This window comes from Falco rusticolus, chromosome 4, assembly GCF_015220075.1.
Source record: "Falco rusticolus isolate bFalRus1 chromosome 4, bFalRus1.pri, whole genome shotgun sequence".
NCBI classification, from domain to species: domain Eukaryota; kingdom Metazoa; phylum Chordata; class Aves; order Falconiformes; family Falconidae; genus Falco; species Falco rusticolus.
The window spans coordinates 26,026,452-26,044,130 of record NC_051190.1 but is presented as its reverse complement, the minus strand read 5'-3'; the positions used below and the strand labels follow the sequence as shown (position 1 = coordinate 26,044,130).

The 17,679-nt window shown below is 58.7% G+C and overlaps 1 protein-coding gene across 1 annotated transcript in view; it reads left to right on the top strand.

Moving 5' to 3' along the window:
- The first annotated feature begins 3,813 nt into the window (after positions 1–3,813).
- Positions 3,814–17,679, top strand: part of RAB26 (RAB26, member RAS oncogene family) — a 32,856-nt gene continuing 18,990 nt past the window's right edge. Inside the window, exons 1-2 of the mRNA XM_037387047.1 lie at positions 3,814–4,119; positions 6,736–6,846. Coding sequence (XP_037242944.1) covers positions 3,904–4,119; positions 6,736–6,846 — 327 coding nt within the window. The 5' untranslated portion in view covers positions 3,814–3,903. The remainder of the gene's footprint in view (positions 4,120–6,735; positions 6,847–17,679) is intronic.

Here is a 17,679-nt window from a genome sequence, read left to right as displayed (position 1 = left end):
AGAGAGTGGGAATAGCTGGCAGGTTGACATGTGATTCCAAGGAAAGTCCCCTGAACCTTGGCTGGTGGCACTGCAAAAGGTGACAGCAGAGGCAAGCCAAACCGCCTTACCAGCAGCACACGGAAGGAGTCTGCACTGCTTTTCCTGCAACCACCAGGCAAAGAAGATGAATATCTTCTGAGATGGCTCAGCTGACACTGTGTCTGGTGGGAATAGCTCATCCTTGCAGCCTGCCTGCTGAAGAGACACCTCTGCTCCATCTGAGCCAACGACAAGAGCTGGGACCAGTAGGGCAGCAGGGTCCGCACGCTCCCAGGCTGCTGGGAGAGGCATCGCTAGAGCCTGGCCAGGACAAGGCAGGTGTCCCTGCCTGGGGGATGGAGCAGCGGTGGCCGCGGGAGCACAGGGGCAGCTGCAGCGTGAGCCAGCGAAGGAGCAACCTGGACTAGCGGGAGGAGGAGGGAAGGATGGCCTCACACCGAAATATCTTGCTCAGCTCCGAGCACGGCACGCAACTTCTGGCACACAGAGAGCCCTGCAAATTTCCATGCCAAAGAAAACAGCTACATTTTAAATCCCGAAGCACAGTGTTTGTGCAGAACGGCTGGCCAGAGCCCGGTGCGCAGCCCCAGGCAGGCTCTTTGTGTCTCCAGCCCTGTGTGCAGCTCTGTCCCCAGGCAAGGATGGCCGAGCCAAGGGCAGGTGCTGTCCCCCGCCGGCCCTGGGCTGCTGCTCGGCTGCTGGCACAGGCACAAGTGGCTGGCACTGGCCACCTCTCGCTGCTTGCATTTACAGCCCCCCGCACACTGCAAGATGACAGACCTCTTGGGTTGACAGCCCTTATGGGGACAAGCTGATTTTCTGCCTTTAAAAACAAAACGACTGATACGTAGATGTATCAGAATAACAGATAGCCATTGTCACAGCCGGCCCCGCTCGGAGCCCTGCCAGATACCGCAGTCCTGTTTCCCCAAGGCACGCCGTATCTTCAGGCGCCTGTTGTTCCCTGAATCTATTTTTAGTAAATATATCCCCCTTAGTTCAGCTGCAGTTATCTGATTAGTTCCTGTAACTATATAAGGAGCAACATCTCCAGGCGTGACTGCGATTTCTGAGCAGACTGTGTCTCTGCACACAGGTTTTCTAAAAGAAGGAAACTTGCTGAAAATGCTTCTCCCTGCGGCGCTTCTGGACGTGATGCTCTGAGCTTGGTTTCAGGGGGCCAGGGGCAGCAGGGATCAGCACCGCTGCAGGTGCTGGAGCACATGACCTTTGATAAAGGCAGGATTAACGAGGCACGCTTCCCTGCTGCTGCCCGATAAGGGGCCATCCTCCTCTGGCGTTGCCCTGATGCGGTGGTGATAAGCAGCTGGCTCTGTTTGCTCCTGAACACCAGGCTGTTGATGGAGATTTCCATCATCTTCCACCATGGCTGAGAGAGGGGAAAAGTCCCCATGTGTCAGTGGTCACAGCCTGGGGGGGAGGCTGCCCCGAAGGTGTGGGGTGCCGGGGGTGCGTGCCCCTTCCTCCGGGCAGGTAGCACTGGGGAAAAGCTCCAGTGCTGCTTTGTCACTACATGGGGACTAATTAAAACCCTACAGACCCACAGATGGCTCCAGCATCGCACTTTGCTCCAAGGCCTCAGCCTCTATTGAATGCAGCTGTCCCCGAAAATCAGATTATAGTGCAAAACCCTGGCATCGAGTCTGTGCTGACGAGTCAGGTCTTCCATCTCCCAGCTAGCTGGTGGGGATGAAGAGCACACGAAGGGGAGCAGGGGGACAAGGCTCCTCTGTGACAGCTTCTCCTCTGCCCTTGGCCGCGTTGGAGGCGTGCTGCAAACCCAGCGCTCCTTGATGTTCCCCGCGGCCAGCAGGGCTGTGCCTGAGGCTTGGGGTGGGAGAAGGGGGATCTTGTCCGGCAGCCGCACATGGGAGCTCCTGTCCTGGCTCATCTCCTTCACCCATGGCCAAAGCCATCAGAGCTCCGCTGCCCACTCCTCCTCCTCCCCCGGAGCACTCCAGGGCCACTGAACAAGGATTAACTATAGATTTAAATGCTTCCAGGGCAGCAAAGGGAAAAGCTGGTCCATGCCCACAGTGAGAGCAACCCCTCAGCATCCCCATGGCGGGCAGCCGAGCTGTGGCCCGGTGGGTGCTGGGCTGCCTGAGCCCCACTGCGCCCCCCTCCCATCCCTGCCAGCACTGGTGCTGCTTCACACACGCACCGCACCAGCCAGGCTTCCCACCGCACCAGCCAGGCTTCCCACCGCACCAGCCAGGCTTCCCACCGCAGCTGCTCATCGTGTGCCCCTGCCCTGGCGGGAGCCTTCAAGCCTCCTTCCCCAGCCAGGGTGAGGCTGCGCCGCTGGAACCGTGTCACACACCTGAACACATCTATTTCAGTCGGAGACTCGCAAGCGCCTCAGGTGACGCTTCATTTGCAGCCAGAAAGCTGCCCAGTGCTGCTGAAACCAGTTGCTGAGACTGGCTGGGAACAACATGGATTCCCACCTTTGGAGAACTGGGAAGCCCATGCTCTGTCCACTCCACAGGCTCTCCCCGGCTCCGTGCCAGCCCCCAGACCTGACCTCTGGCAGGGCCCCGCCTGCCTCTAGGGACCCCCGCACCGTGCTGGGACTGTGGCAGACCCGGAGCTGGGGGGCCCGGGCCTGGCAGGGGAGCGGGACTGACACCCCACTGGGCGCCTGCCCTTCCGCAGCTCACTGCAGGGCTGGGGCGGCAAGCGGCTGGGGGGGGCAGGCACAGTGTGGGGCACCCCATGCTGCCTCCGGGGGTGCAAATGCTCCTGTGTGTGCATGCAAGCACCCTCTGCGCTGCTCCCTTCACATGCGCAGCCCCTTGTGTGTGCAACTGCCCTGTGCTGCTCCCCTTGCATGCGCAACCCCCTGTGCTGCTCCCTTCGCGTGTGCAACCCCCTGTGCTGCTCCCCTTGCATGCGCAACCCCCTGTGCTGCTCCCTTCGCGTGTGCAACCCCCTGTGCTGCTCCCTTCGCGTGTGCAACCCCCTGTGCTGCTCCCTTCGCGTGTGCAACCCCCTGTGCTGCTCCCCTTGCATGCGCAACCCCCTGTGCTGCTCCCTTCGCGTGTGCAACTCCCTGTGCTGCTCCCTTCACGTGTGCAACTCCCTTCACGTGTGCAGCCCCCTGTGCTGCTTCCTTTGCATGTGCAACCCCTTGCACTACTCCCTTCATGTGTGCATCTCCCCACATGTGCATCCCCCCACACTGCTCCCTTTGCATGTGTAAGTACCTGTGTGTGCAACCCCCTTCACGTGTGCAAGGCCCCACGCTGCTCCCTTCACGTGTGCAACCCCCTTTGCGTGTGCAATCGCCCACACTGCTGCCTTCGTGTGTGCATCCCCCATGTGTGCATCCCCCTGCACTCTGTCTTCGTGTGTGCATCCCCCCACACTGCTCCCTTTGCATGTGCAAGTACCCGCGTGTGCAATCCCCCACACTGCTGCCTTCGTGTGTGCATCCCCCTGCGTGTGTGCAACCCCCGGCGTGTGCAACACCCCCCACTGCTGCTTTTGTGTGTGCAACCCCCTTTGCATGTACAACCCCCTGCACTCTGCCTCCGTCCCTGCGTGTGCAACCCCCTGCACTGCTGCTTTCGTGTGTGCACCCCCCCGCGTGTGCCCCCCCACCCGCTCGCAGCCTCAGGCCCCGCGGGGCGGGCGGCGGGCGGGGGCGCAGCGCGGGGCGGGCGGGGGCCGGGCCGGGGCGGGGCGCGGGGCGGGGCGGGGGGCGGGGCCGGCCCCCGCGGCGCTGCCATTGGCGGCGGGGCCGTGCCGTGCCGGGCCGGGCCGGGGGGAGGTGGCGGCGGTGCCCGGTGCAGCCCGCTGCCCCCCCAGCGCCCGGCGCGGCGCCGCGGCCCCGGCATGTCGCGGAAGAAGGCGGCTCGCAGCAAGGGCGGTGGGGCCGCGCCCTCCGCCGCGCTGCCCCCCGCCGCACAGGGCTCCGGCCGTGCCGGTGCCGGTACCGGTGCCCCGCGGGGCTCCGCGCCTGCCGTCCCCGAGCTGCCCCGCAGCGGCGGCGCGGCGGCCGGGCGGCCCTCGCTCAGCAGCAGCGGCGAGTTCTACGACCTCGCCTTCAAGGTGCGGGGATGGGGGGGCGGAGGCGGTAGCCCAGTGCCGGTGTGGGGCCCGTCGGGTTGCGAGGTCGGGTGCAGCCCTCCTGCAGCCACTGGAGAAGTTGCCGGCGGCAAGGAGCGGGCGGGCATCCCTCCCTGCCAGCCCCGGCATCCCGACCCTCCGCTGCTGCTGCTGCTGCTGCGGGGCCGGGCTCGGCGGGGCTCGGCGGGGCTGCTGGGAGCGGCGGGGCCGGGCTGGGCGGGGGGCTACCCTTGCAGAGCCCCCGGCAGCGGCGTTGCTTCTGCGGGACTTCTGCAAGTGATGACAAAAGGCTTCTGCTCGGACGACTTGCTGTAACCTCCTGGGTCCTCTTTAACGAGGTAAAAAATCGCTGTTGCAAAGCGGGGGGACAGTATTCCTCGAGTCGCATTGAATCTCCTCCAACGGCCGCCGAAGGATCTCCAGCCTGCGCTTTCTCTGGAGGGCTCAGATGGCTCCTTCTCCCCCGCTTCAGGTTCTGGCGAGCAAGTCGCAGACCAGCTGTCCTCACACCCCCACCTCCATCGTGCTCCCCAGAGCGAGCCCCGCTTGGAGCTCCCAGAGCGGTTTTGGCGGAGGCTGCGGTGCGGGGTGACCCCCCTGCCTTTCTAGCATGACCTCGTAACCGGGCGCGGGGGATTCAGCCTGGAGGCGACGGTGTTTGCCATGGCCACTCCAGCCTTGGCACACTGTGCCGGGAGCTCGGTGCCTGTGGCGAGCGGCATGGCTGTCGTTAAGGTTCGGGACGTGGAGCAGGAGGTGATGAATGTTCAAGAAGTGAATTTGGTGGCTTTGGTAGGCGGTCGGTCCTGATACAGCTGCAGTGACGGTTCAGCAGCTTCCCTAAAATGGAGCCATCCCCATGTGCACACTGGTCCTTGACTCCTCGTGCTCGCCTCTCCCTGCCCAGGCTGGGGCTTTCCCTGGGGATTGTCGCCGTGGCGCGGGGATGAGCCAAACAAGGTCTTGGATGAGCCCAAACACGCCAGGTAGCCAAAACCTCTGCTAACGGTCCAGCGTCCAGCTGGTTTTGAACCAGTGGCAGAGAGATATCGCTTCATATTTAGTAAAAACCTGGTTTATTAACCTGGTTTGTTAAACTTACTCTCTTCTTACCCTTCTCGGGAGGCTCCTGAGCTCTGCCGGAGGCAGTGGCCCAACACAAGTCCCGGGTAGGGGGCTGGATGCTGACCCCTTGGCCTGAGCCTGGCCCTGGGGGCTGCTGCGTGCCCCAGCAGAGGTGTCAGCAGTGCTGGGTGGGGAGAAGCTGCTTTTCAGGGTTGCCCTGCTCTAGAACAGAGGTCTGGAAAGTTTAGAAAAAATAAATACTACTATTTTGTATTAAAAGTTAAATACATTTATTTTCCCCCCTTCCCTTGGCTTTGCACAGATACATTCGTGGGCTTGCTGGCTCCCGTAACCCTGCTGTGCCAGAGCTTGGCGTGCGGCTGCGCGTGGCGCTCCTGCGGGAGACCCGGTGGGTGATGGAACACCATGGCTGGATCACGGCCACCCACTCCTCTCCCCGGCAGTGCCCCCCTACCCCAAAACAAGTTACAGCTGCGGCCAGGGCTGCTGTTGCCTCTCGGGAGGCTGAGCTGCTGCATGGTGGTGGCGTCTGCTGCTTGTGATGGTTCCTGCCTGGGTTGGGTGACCCAGGGCAGCGCCTGCCTTAAAACCATTTACATTCAGTTGTGGGCTAGTGGCTTGTGGAAGGCTGATGACAGCGCTTTCGGGAGAGAGGGAACCCTGCCGTGGCAGTGCGAGGCCAAATCAGCGTGGGTGCAGAAGCTGGGCTACATGGTCCGGGATTCCTTCATGGTGGGAAGCTGTTATCCTGCCGAGGGGAGCAGGGTCAGCAGCCCCGGGGGGCGGGAGGGCTTGTGGTTTGAGCGGAGGCTTTGGGGAGCTGCATTTGGGAGCAGCTTCAGCTCTGCCTTGGTTTCTTTGTGGCAGGGTGGGTGCCTGCACTGTCTGCACCCAGGGCTGCTGCTGGGTGGGGAAACTGAGGCAGGCAGCACTGGGAGCTGCTCTCTCAGCATCTGCTGAGGACTGGGAGGGTGGCCGTGAGGCTGTGCGGGTCCTGCTACAGGAGCTTGCTTGCAGAGGGCAGAGTGCATCCCTGGAGTTGGCACTCATGGCTGGGAGCCCCCCCAAAGTCACCCCGTGGGCAGTGGCACCCTCCAGAAAGCCCTACATGTGGTGGGGTGCAGGGTGATTGGTGGGTGCGCTGGGGACCGCGTGGGCCCTGCAGCTGTCACCGCTTTGGTCCCCTGGGCAGCACCTCTTAGTTTTTGGGGCTGTTTGTGCCCCGACGGGGGATCTGTTAAAGTGCTGGTCAGGGGGAAGGTGTCTCCAGTTCAGCTCAGGGACACACGTGGTGCGGGGTGGGGATAATCCCGCTGTGGGTTCCCCCGTTCTCTCCCCCACCCTCCCCTGCATCCAAGGATGCTCTTGGATGTGTTTTTTCCTCCTCAGGAATATGGGATCTGCTGCCTGCTCTCAGGATGGGGCTTTTGGGATGGAGATGGGTAATGGCTGCAGTGGGGCTCCCTTCCCGAATGCCGGTGCCTAATGCCACCTGCCCTCTCTCCCTTGCAGGTGATGCTGGTGGGCGACTCGGGGGTCGGCAAAACCTGCTTGCTGGTGCGGTTCAAAGACGGCGCTTTCCTCGCTGGCAGCTTCATTTCCACGGTTGGAATCGATTTCAGGGTAAGTGCCTGGAGGGCTCCTTGGCCACTGCCCATGTGGTCTGGCAGGTGAGTGACGGCTTTTGCAGAAGAGTAACAAAACATTGCTCCGAGGACTTAAACCTTGTCATCCCAACCTGTGTCAGCTCCAGCTGGGGCATCTCAGGGCTGAGCAATCATCTGATGGCGGTAGCAGCAGAGCAGCCTCTTTGTTACCACTTTGCACAAGGATGGGGGAGCATGTCCTCTGCTCCGGGCCCTGGGGATGATTCATGTAAGAAAAACTGCTGAGGCCTGAGCATTTGCCCAGTGAAAATGTTTCCCTAAGTCTGTTTCAGTGCTGTATAAGAGTTGGTGGTTTTTTCATATTAAAAAAAAAAAAAAGAAAAGAAAAAACCCAAACCAAACACAAAAACCCCAAAAGTAAACCCAAATCCCCTGGAAACACCTCCTCAGCCCAGCTTTGGTATGCTGATGTGGGGTGCAGTGCCGGGGTGGCCCCGCTGCCTCTGGCACGGAGGGGATGTGTCATGCTGAGAGGTCCCTGAGCTCTTGGGGCAGAGCTGTTCTGTTGGTAGCACCTGGAGCACCCTGCTGCTGGTGCTGGGAGCCCCGAGGACAGTGAGGACAGCGGGGACCTGCTCGACAGAAGGGATAACATGGGGAGTGGGGGGCAGAAGGGGAGATACCTTATGTCCTGCAATGCCCTGGTGTGCACAGAGCATCCTTTGCCAGGTGGGAGCATCTTGGTGCCAGCTGGGATCCTCAAAGCCGTGTCTCGACTGTGGTTCCCCGGTGGTGCGTTGCTGGGGAGCTGGGGCTGGGGGATGCCGTGGTCTTGGCAGCCCCTGGTGAAGGGGGCTGCAGTGCTGCCACGGGCACCCTGGGGTGGGACAGCAGAGCAATGGGGACAGTGACTTGACAGAGATGGCATCAAAGAAACCTTACAGCATCTATGAAGAGCAAGCGAGGGAGTTTTTGCTGCCAGAGTGTGCCTGGCTGGGGTGGCTGGCCTGAGGATCAGGTGCTCCCTGTCCCTCAGCAGCTCCCCAGCCATCTGCTCTCCCCCAGACGGTGAGCTTGCCGCCCCCGAGATGTCTGCCTGCTGGCACAGGCTCCCGGGGGAGGCTCGGCCCACGGGCCCAGGGACGTGCCCGCTGGCTGTGCTCTCTGCCATGCTGTCAGGGCACCGGCTGCGGTGTCTCGCCGTGCGATGGCTTTTGGCTCCATTTTGGTGCTACGGTGGTGGTGCTGGTACGGGGAAGAGCTGATGGTGATGCCACACACCAGTGTTGCATCTTCCTGCAGCCTTTTCTCAGCAGGATCCCAGATCTCCTCCTTTCTCAGGGGGGTTCCGGGAGTTGGGTGTCTCTTGTAACCTGCTGTTTCGCCGGGGTGTGAATAATAACTTGCTGGTACAGTGACAAGTGGAAGAGATGAGGGACGGCTCAGAAAGCCTTTAGAAAAAAAGCTTCTTTCTTAAAGCTTGCTTCTTCTCTGCAAATAAGCTTTTGGTGCAGTGATGCTGCGGGCTGCAGCAGCGGCTTGGTGAAGTTGGTAAATTGGAGTCCATGATTTTATACAAAGGTAATTACATGGTATTTCAGGTGTTCTTAAAATGAAAAGCGTTTTATTACTGGTTGAAGTGATTGATACCAAGGGCAGTTATAAAATCCTGTGACTTATTGATTAGAACACTGAAACGACTGCTACTGAGAAGCAATCAAATTAGGGTTAATTTACTTCTGTAATAGAGCTGCTAGAGCTACATCGGTTTGAAATGGGCAGATTATACAGTGGGGAAGATCATGCGTATGCCCAAAACCTCATTATTGTCATATTTGTAAAGCACTCATAATTTTGGGAGGGACATGGAAATAGTTTTTTGATTGTACATCTCCATTTCCATTAAGGTAATCCTGTTTGCAGGCGCTGTGCAATTGTGCCCCTCTCACCGTTTGCATCACGACGCAGGTGGAACTCTGGGGTGGTAACGCTGGAGGCTTCTGCTGCGAGAGCACGTTTTGGTTTTGATTTCTATCTAATAAAAAAACTGTGACATCGCAGCTCCTTTTCTCTAATCCCAGAATCTGGCATCAGGTTTTCTGGTTGTGGCGAGCGAGGCTGTTTGTGACCATGGGCAGTTGTGGTTGGGGAAGGCGGTCGCGGGTTTTTTGCTGTATTTGCCTTGGACCGGTGCTAGAGGTGCTGAGCAAGCAGGGGGTGTTATTTCGGTGCATCAGGCTTTTTGGGGGGAGTTTGTGGTGGTCGCTGAGCCTTGCTGGTGGCAGGGGCTGCAGGGACCTCCCCAAGGCCAAAGCATGCGGCAGCTGCACTCCGGTGCGCGCGTGACCTTGCTCGGCCGGGGGAGCTGGGAGCTGCTGGCACCCTGGGGAAGGGCTGGGGAAGCCGTGGGGATGGAGCTTCCCGGCTCCCGCTGTTGTTTTTGGGACTGTTTCCGCTCCTTTTGATGCTGGCTGGTCTCCGCAAAGCGCTTTGGGATGGGACAGAGCCACTTTGGGCAGCCCCCGTTGCCCACCCAGCCGCTCTCCACCTCCTCTCCCAGTCCATCTACTGGTCCCTGTGGGCTTCAGGATCAACCACTTGTTTTTGAGGCTGTCAAACAATGAGATACATGCAAACCTAATGTATTATGTAGGCCTGAGCAAATGTAAATGAATAGAAATCCATTTAAAATTAATCTGACATTACAATTCCTAGGGGCCCCCTCGGTTATTTCCCTCCTACTGTTTTATGTTAGGGAGAACCTCTCGCACTGTGTGTTTATCATAGTCTCTTAAACAAAGGAGGATGTTGATCTAAATTTATTTGGAAAATAAACTCCTGGTACTAGGGAAATAAAGATTATTGTAGTATTAAAAAATGCATCAAAATGGTACCTACTGGCTTCTGGCTTTGGAGGTGCTGAGTCCTTTGGCTTTCCTTCCTTTGAGAACTGGGTTTATTGGAGGAGCATCTTCAGCTCCTCGGGAACATATCAGCCCTCCCAGTTCAGCCAGGGCAGTGCCAGGGTGTCCAGGGCACCGAGGGTTTGGCTGAGGCTGCGCTGCTGGTGCAAGCCCCCCCCTCACCATGGGTGCTGCTAGGGCAAGGCAGAGCCCTGGGGCGAGGGGTCCTGCTCTTGGTGGGGGCTTCGTCTGAGCAGGGGGCTCGCTTAGAATGACATAAACTTCTTTCTTTCTAGAGGGAACCCCCCCCCCTGGCAGGGCAAACCCCTCTCTGCCTCCCGCGTCTCCATCGCAGGCACCACCTTCGAGGTTCCCAGCCATTGCTGGATAATGAGGGGGTTAATTATTCCCCACTGTGAGCCGTGGTGCGACTGTTCGGGAGCGTGGTGTGAGGTCTTCCCCTTCCCGGGGCTGGGGAGTCTCAGCAGGTGGGCAGCGGTGGGGCCAGTCTCCCCCCAGACCCACTGGGGAGGGCAGGAGGGGTCCTGCCTGCGCGGCTGCCCGGGCACGTCGTGCGTGCCTTCCTAACTTCATACGCTGGGATTTCAGGGAGAAGGGTCTCCTGGAAAAGAGCAGGTTTATCACTCAGGGGTATGAATCCCATTTTTCTCGGTGCTACTGAAGGAGCAGCCTGTTGCTGTAATTTTGGGAACGCCGCCGAAACCTTGACAGAAGTTAACGCTGCACAGCCAACGGTACTTCTGTCTTCTAACAGCCAACTAAGGGGAGCAATGTCTTGACAAAGCGAGAAACCAAAGAGCAATGTGTGCCCCCTCCCCATTGGCAGCGGGGCTCCGTGGGGCTGCCCCCCTGCTCACAGCCCCCCCCGTCCCGAGCTTCGCAGGGTCGGGCGAGTTAGGAGCGTTGTACTAATTTGACCTGAAAGGAGAAGAACATAAAAGAAAAAAAAATTAAAGATGATCCTTTACCCCCTGGGAAGAGGGGCTGGTGAATTCCTTTGCATTAGCAGAGGAGATGGTTTCTGTGTTAATCGGTGGGATGAAACCATTATGAAGTGCTTTGCTGGTGGGGTTTGGAGCAGGGCGGCGTGTCTGTGCTTTCTCCAAGGTATGGACCAGTATCACTCCTCTCTTGCTGCCCCAGGGAGAGGGAGCAAACCGACATCCTCCTGGCACAAAGCATGCTCAGGTGCTGCGGGAGGAGAGAGCTTTGGCACAGCTTTGGGCTTCCCGAGCGGTCAGTTGGGCGCAGGGAGTCTTTCCTTTGAAGGCTGGGCTTTGGTGCCCACCAGTTTGCACCAGTGTGCCCAGGAGAGGTTTCTGCTGGTTGTAACCCTGCGGGGACGCACAGCTTCCCCCACCGCAGCTGCAGCCCACTCTGGCACAGCGAGCCAGCCGCGCTCCCTGCTCCAGCCTTGGCCGTGCCGCAGTTAATCTGCCCGCTGGGACGGCTGCTGTGCGCTGTAAATAAAAACTGTCACTGGTGACCCTGAGCTTTAAGGACTCTTGATCACATTCAGCCCTGTGCTGCTCTGAGGGCGGAATCAGCAGTACATAATATGTTTTTTTGCATAAGAGGTTTGTTGCATCCCTGTTTATTTTCTGTAGTGCGTGTGTGTGTGTGCGCGCACACCTTCCGTCGGCAAAACAGCAGCTGCTGACTGCCTGCTGGCTCCCTCAGTGAGCCTAACTTCGCAGGAGGGATGAAAAGCTTTGTTCCAGCCCCGCAGGGTGTGCAAACTAACCCTGGCCATGGTCTAGATTCGGCAAGTCTGGTCCTGGGTCTCCGCGCACTCAGGGGAGGGAGGTGCGGATGCTCTGAGCATCTGTGGGTCCCCAGCAGGTGCCTGCATCCCTGTCCTTGGGGTGCTGCTGCAGCCCGGCCTGCGGTGGTGCCTCTCTTTGAAGGGCTGGTGCAACCTGGAGCTGTCTGAAAGCCAGGGGCTGGCTTTTATCTCGGTGGTTGGCACGGAGCATTAGCAGGGCTAATTTTCCGATGGATCAATCTGGAAAAAGTGGGAGGGGATCTGCTTAGGCCAGAAGAAAGAAACGGAAATAAATTAATTCTAGCATGTCTTTCTATACAAAATTAGCCCTGAATGTTCAAGGGAAGGGCCTCTGGGCATCAAGCAGTGTTCAGCCTCTCCTGTTGGCACACTGCCGTGCGGTGTGGCAGCAGGGGCTGCAGGCAGGTGGGTTTGGGTTGGTCCCCAGCACTGTGAGCCCGAGCACCGCAGGGGACCCCTGCAGGGGAGGTGGCCTTCCCCTGGGAGACCTGGGTCACTTGGGCCAGATGCCCCTTGGCCGGGCTGCCGGGGCAGGAGCCGTGTGCGGCCACTGGCGTGGCAGGGCGGGCAGGGGGTGCCTCTGCGCCCACCTTGGCTATGGGTTTCCAGCAGCTTTTTGTCTGAAATCGGCTTGTTCTGCATCTCCGGTTACTGTATGAATTTTAATAGAAGCTGGTAGTTGATTTCATACTTCTGCATTTCTCACTGTAAGGAAAGCTGGGCTCCGTGTGGCCGGAGGAGCTTTCCTGCAATGCTTTCCACCCCTTCTGCCCGGCATTGGGGGGGCAGGTGAGATGCCAGCACCGGTGCTGTAAGGACCAGGTGCTCTGAGCCCGGCAGCAGGTGAGGCAGATCCGGGAGAGCTCTCACAGGGAGGGCAGGCGCTTGTTAGCTGGAACGCACCTGGATTTTATCGATTAATGTCGTGTCGGACTCTTAGGATGACAGCTTCTCCACAGCTGCTACTGGTTCCTCTTCCCCGCTCCCAGGACAGGCTCTCGAGGGAGTAAATAACCATTTTTCCTGGGAAACCGAGCCCTGCTTTGCTTTCAGCTGCTGCTCTCCCTTGCAGAGGGACACAGCTTTGCAGTCAGTGAAGCCTGTCATTTGCATGCAGGGGCTCAGTTGCCAAGAGATGCTGTGAGCAGCACTGTGGCGGGCTGCACCCGCTTTCTCACATCTGCTAGTATTTTATTCATGTTTCTTTGGCTCTTGCATTTGAAAAATAATAAACCTCTTCAGTGTGCCCCAGTTCTGCAGCACACCGGTAAGCTGCAAACACCCGTGTGCTGGTGGGAATCCCAGTGGACAGCAGCCTCGATTCCTGCTTTGGAGAAGCCAAAAAGAAATAAGATGAATGTCTTCAAAGCAGGGAAGTGCTTGAGCTGCTCTTTAAATGAGCAGCTGGAGCGGCATCAAGACCCAGAGCCTGGTTAAGAAAAGTCTCAACCAGTTTGCAGGATGGTGTGAAGGTGCCTTCCCCGCTCCCGGTGCGCCGGGGGCTCTCCCGCCCCCTCGGTGTCTGGGAAACACCACCCAGAATAGCTCGGGTGTTTAATCTGGGTGTGAAATTTTGCATCCATTTCAGCTGAGAGCGACAGCACTGGGGATGTGGGGTTTCGTGGAAGATGCTTCTGGAAGGGCACTGGTGGCCTCCTGGTGCATGCTGACAGCTGGTGTCCCCACGGGTCTCTCCTGGTCCAGGATGGCTGGAATAAAAGGTGTTAGCTTTTATTTTAATAAAAGGAATTAGCTTAAACAGAGGGCAGGAGGTCTGGCTGCTTAGGAGCTGCAGAGCCAGGGCACAGGGATGGAAAAAACACACTTGGGAGCTGCTGGTGGAAGGAATTACATTGTAAAGCTGTTCTATAACCTTCTTCTGTATCCTCCTTGTTAGAGCTGTGCAGGAGCTCAAAACCCCGTTACAGGATGGGGACCAACGTGGTGCCAACTCAGCTGGAAAATGCAGCTCCTGCGCACCTGCAGCCTGTATGGAAAGCGTGAGCTGAGTCGCTTCCCGGGCCCTGTAGCATCTCACCAGAATGACTTAAGTTCTTATCCTTTCTTTTTTTTCAAGGCCAGTTGCGCTGCAGCACAGAGGCAGGTTGCAAAGCGGTGCCTGGGCACGTGTGTTGCCACTGCAGTGTCCCCTCCCTGAGCCACCAGCTCCCGTGGTGGCCAGGCCATCAGCAGGGGCAGTCCTGGCTGCGTGGGGCTGGTGACATGTGTGTCCTCTGTCTTTGGTGTGGGGATGCCACCGTGCTGTGGGGACAGCTGCCTGCCCTCCCATGCCTTTATCTTTTTTTCTCCCTTTCCTGCAGCGGCGTGGGAAGGGAAGTGTTGCTTCATCGTTGTAAGTTTTTGGTGGCAGCTCGGTGGCCGCGCTTCAAACTGCCCGGTGAAGAGTTGGGTACGGGTGCGGGGTGATGGACTCGCTCATGCAAGCATCCTTGCTGCAGCACCCATCTCCCTGGGGGAGGGTGGCTGCAGTGGAGCTGCTGCTGGGGGCCCCTCTGCGGCAGCCGGTGGCGTTTCCCCACGTCTTTGGGGGTGTGGGTCAACGCCCCGCTCCCCACTTTGCTGCAGTGCAGCAGGCTCCCTGCGCAGGAGCGGGGTGAGGAGGAGGTTGGTGCTGGAGGAAGGCTGTGGGCGCACGGATGCGGTGTGCCTGCACCTCTCTGGATGGTCCCAGGCGAGGAATTGGCTCTGGGGTGGCCAGTTCAGGTGCTGGAGCATCAGCTGCCCCAGTGCAGAGCCAGGCATTACACTGGGTCCACCCGTGGTGCTGGGGCCTGGGAGGGAGCATTTTATAGCCAATAAAACATTTAAACGGCTCTAGAGTAAGTCTAAATGGTTTGAATATTTGATGGAATAGATTTGGTTTAATTTCACTTTCATCTTTTATTTGCGATAAAATACTGAATTCAGCTGTGCAGAATTGGGTTTTTCTTTGAAAACAGAGGGAAGGTGGCTGGGCTCATGGGGGGGTGGGCTTTGGGGTGCCTCTGCCCCCCACTGCCACCTCCATGATGGGCATTTAGGGGCATCCCTGCCCCATGGCTCTCACGTGGCTCAGCCCCCGTGATCCCCTCTGAGCTCTTGCTGCCTCTCTGCTGAGCTGCTGACTCATTTCATTACCACTGATTAATTATTTGCCCCCAGCCGACTTTGGGTGGATGCTGGTGATCTCCGTGTGCACGCGGGGAAGAGCGATGTGCCAGCCCCGGGTTTGGCAGTGCTGGGAAGGGCGGCAGTGCTGGGAAGGGCTGCAGCGGGATGTCCCGAAATGCTGGTGCAGGGTGAGCTGTGCCTGCCGAGCTCACCAGGTGCTGACTGTGCATCATCCTTCCCTGAAACCCCTTCACCCTCTTCCCAAGGAACCGCTTTCCTCCTCATGTCTGCAAAGGCTGCAGAGACATGAGCTGTGGAGGTAGGGGCCAGGTCAGTCCCACCCATGGGGCTTTTGTTGGGCTCTGCAATGGTAACGCTGAGCATCAGCATGGCAAATCAAGGGCAGCAATCGGCTGCTCCAAAGCCTGGAACAGCAAGTGCCAGGTGGGAAAAAAAAGGAAAAAACAATCCCATCCAAGAGGATTGGAGCTGTGTTCATGGTGGAAGGAGCCGCCACATGGTGTGTGTCTGGGCAGTTGTCCTCTTGTCCTTGGCTGGCAGTGGGGGGACGGTGTTCCTATGGCAATGGGGAAATTTAGGGATCAAGGGCTCGTATACCTGCAGAGCCCTTGGAAGCAAAACATTTTGTTGGTGGGGCCCCACGCACAGCCCAGTGAGAAGGGGAGCAAAGCCGCGGTGCCGCTGTATGTGCTGCTGGCTGCATCCCGGAGAGGTGGGGCTGCTCCTGCTCCCCGGGCGAGGGGTCTCCAGCGGAGCGGTGCCTCTTTGGTAGTCTAACAGAGGCATACAGCATTTTCTATCAGAGTCATTGCCCTGAAGAACTGGAGAACCTCTCAAAAGCAATAGCAAATATTAAATCTTTATGCTTGCATTGGAAAAAGTATTTTTCCCTCATCATAACTGATATGTGTTGGGAGATTGTGGCCCTTCTGCTTTAAAGGGTGATGCCCGTTACCCCCTGTCCACGGCTCTCGGGGCAGGGAGAAGCCTGACAAAGGTCTGGGGGCCTCGGTGCTGCTTCAGGGTTTCAGCCTGGGGAGGGGGTTTGTGGTCTGGGGTCAGTGCTGCCTGCAGGTGGGTCAGCAGGCAGGAAAGCTTGTCTTCTAGGGGCTGTAAGGCCAGCAGCACGTTTCTGAGGATGCAGCCGGTCCTGTTGTGAACACCTGGACAGGCTTTGTTTCATTTTGCGTGGGGGTTTTGTATTTAATTTATTGAAAGGAGGGGAGCTGTGCCCAGCTGCATCAGTGCAGCCAGACCTGCCTGGGTCAGACGCTGTGGAGCGGCCTGCCTGTGGCCAGCCAGCCCTCGGCAGCCCTGTTCCAGCCTGCCCGTGTCTCGGGATGTTCCCCTTCTCCCTGCCAAGCCGTGATGTTCTGGGTCCAAGTGACACGCTGGGGAAATGGAGGCTTTGGCTTCTCCAGCTTTGCTTGTGCGAATGTACGTTGCCACGGCAACCGTGCGGCTGCCCCCCCCTCCCCCCCCCCCCGCCACCGCCATCCGACGCGCATCATTTTATGGCATTAACGTGGTTATTAGTGAGCCGCCGCCGTGTGCGATGTGTGCCAGGAGCGAGGGCTTCTGCCCCAGCGCCGATGCTCCTGCTCCTCCTCGATAATGGGGCTGGACCGACCTCGGCTCCTGGTAGTGCCAGGGAGAGCAGCTGGTGTCGGCACGCCTGTGCCCTTTGCTCTCAACCTTGAAACAACTCCCTGTTAATGATTTTAATTTTTTTTTCTTCCCCCCAAAGCCAAGTGTAGGAGGCTGCTGGAGGCATCCAGGGAGTCCCAGCGCCCACGGTGAACTCAGACCCCCACTGGCAATGACCGTTCCCTCTGTTGGACAGTGATGCTGAATTTGATCCAAATTGCCGGGTTTTGCTTCCCTCATGCCACTCGACGGCAGCAGGTCCCCGCCAGCGCCTCTGTGCCTCACTGCTTCCTCTGAGCCTGTGACTAAGAAAAACACAACTTTCATGGCTGGATGAATAATTCAGCCCAGTCTCGGTGCTGCGGTGTTTGTAGCAAAGACCCTCTCTGGGGAGCCCCTTGTTGGAGGGGGCTGGTCCTGGGATGAGCATCCATCCTGCAACAGGGGTTCAGTGCCCCAGGTGGTGCAGGGTCAGTCCAGTCCCTTTCCTGGGTGCACAGGGAGCCCTTCCCACTACTTGTGCAGCCAGATGGCTGGGCTTTCATTTGTTTGGGTTTACTCCCCCCCCAGTCTTAAGCACACAGCTCTTGGGGGCTGCAGGGCGGTAGCTGTTTCTCCGGGGTTGATGACATCATTTCGCCAGCGTGGCTGGGTACCTGCCCTCCCACCCCACTGGCTGCAGAGCCCCCGCCGGCTCACTGTGTTCGGCATTGCCCCGTTTGCCACGTGCCTCAGCGGAAACACCGAGGGATTGTTGCTACTCTCAGTGTCAATTTTTAGAGCGCGGCGCGGGTTTTGGCAGCAGCGCCGGCCAGCCCACGCAGCCCTAAGCTGTGCCAGCCTCGGGGAAGGACTGGCAGCGGCTGGGTTGGTAGGGTTGCGGCTTTCTGGGAGCGAGCCCACCGTGCCGTGTGCCCGTGCACCCCCGTGGCACCAGCATGGCAGCGCTAGCCCCTCCAGGCTGGGCAGAGCAGCAGGGCAGGGCTGGGAGGGGGACCCCAGTGCTGTGACGGCTGTGCCATGCCACCCTTGGCAGCCATCACCAGTTGCATTTGTTTTCTGCTGTAACTGTGCATTCTTGGGTGTTTCCATAAGGTCTGAGGGGCCGTGGGGTGCTGGGTGCTCATGGGGTGTGGAGGGAGTGGGGTCGGGGCTGTGCAGCATCTCAAGCCGTCACGCTGTGGGTGTGGGCTTCCTTGGGCTCCCGTGAGTCAGTGCTTTCGGAAAGAAAAGCGTTCCCGGGAGATCACGCATCCCAGGTTTAAGATGAGTGGGCTTTTCTTTTTCCTTTAAGTGCCGAGGCAGACGCGACCTGAAGCCAGCCCTGAGCGGCTTGAACGGTGCTGGGCCCTGAGCCCCG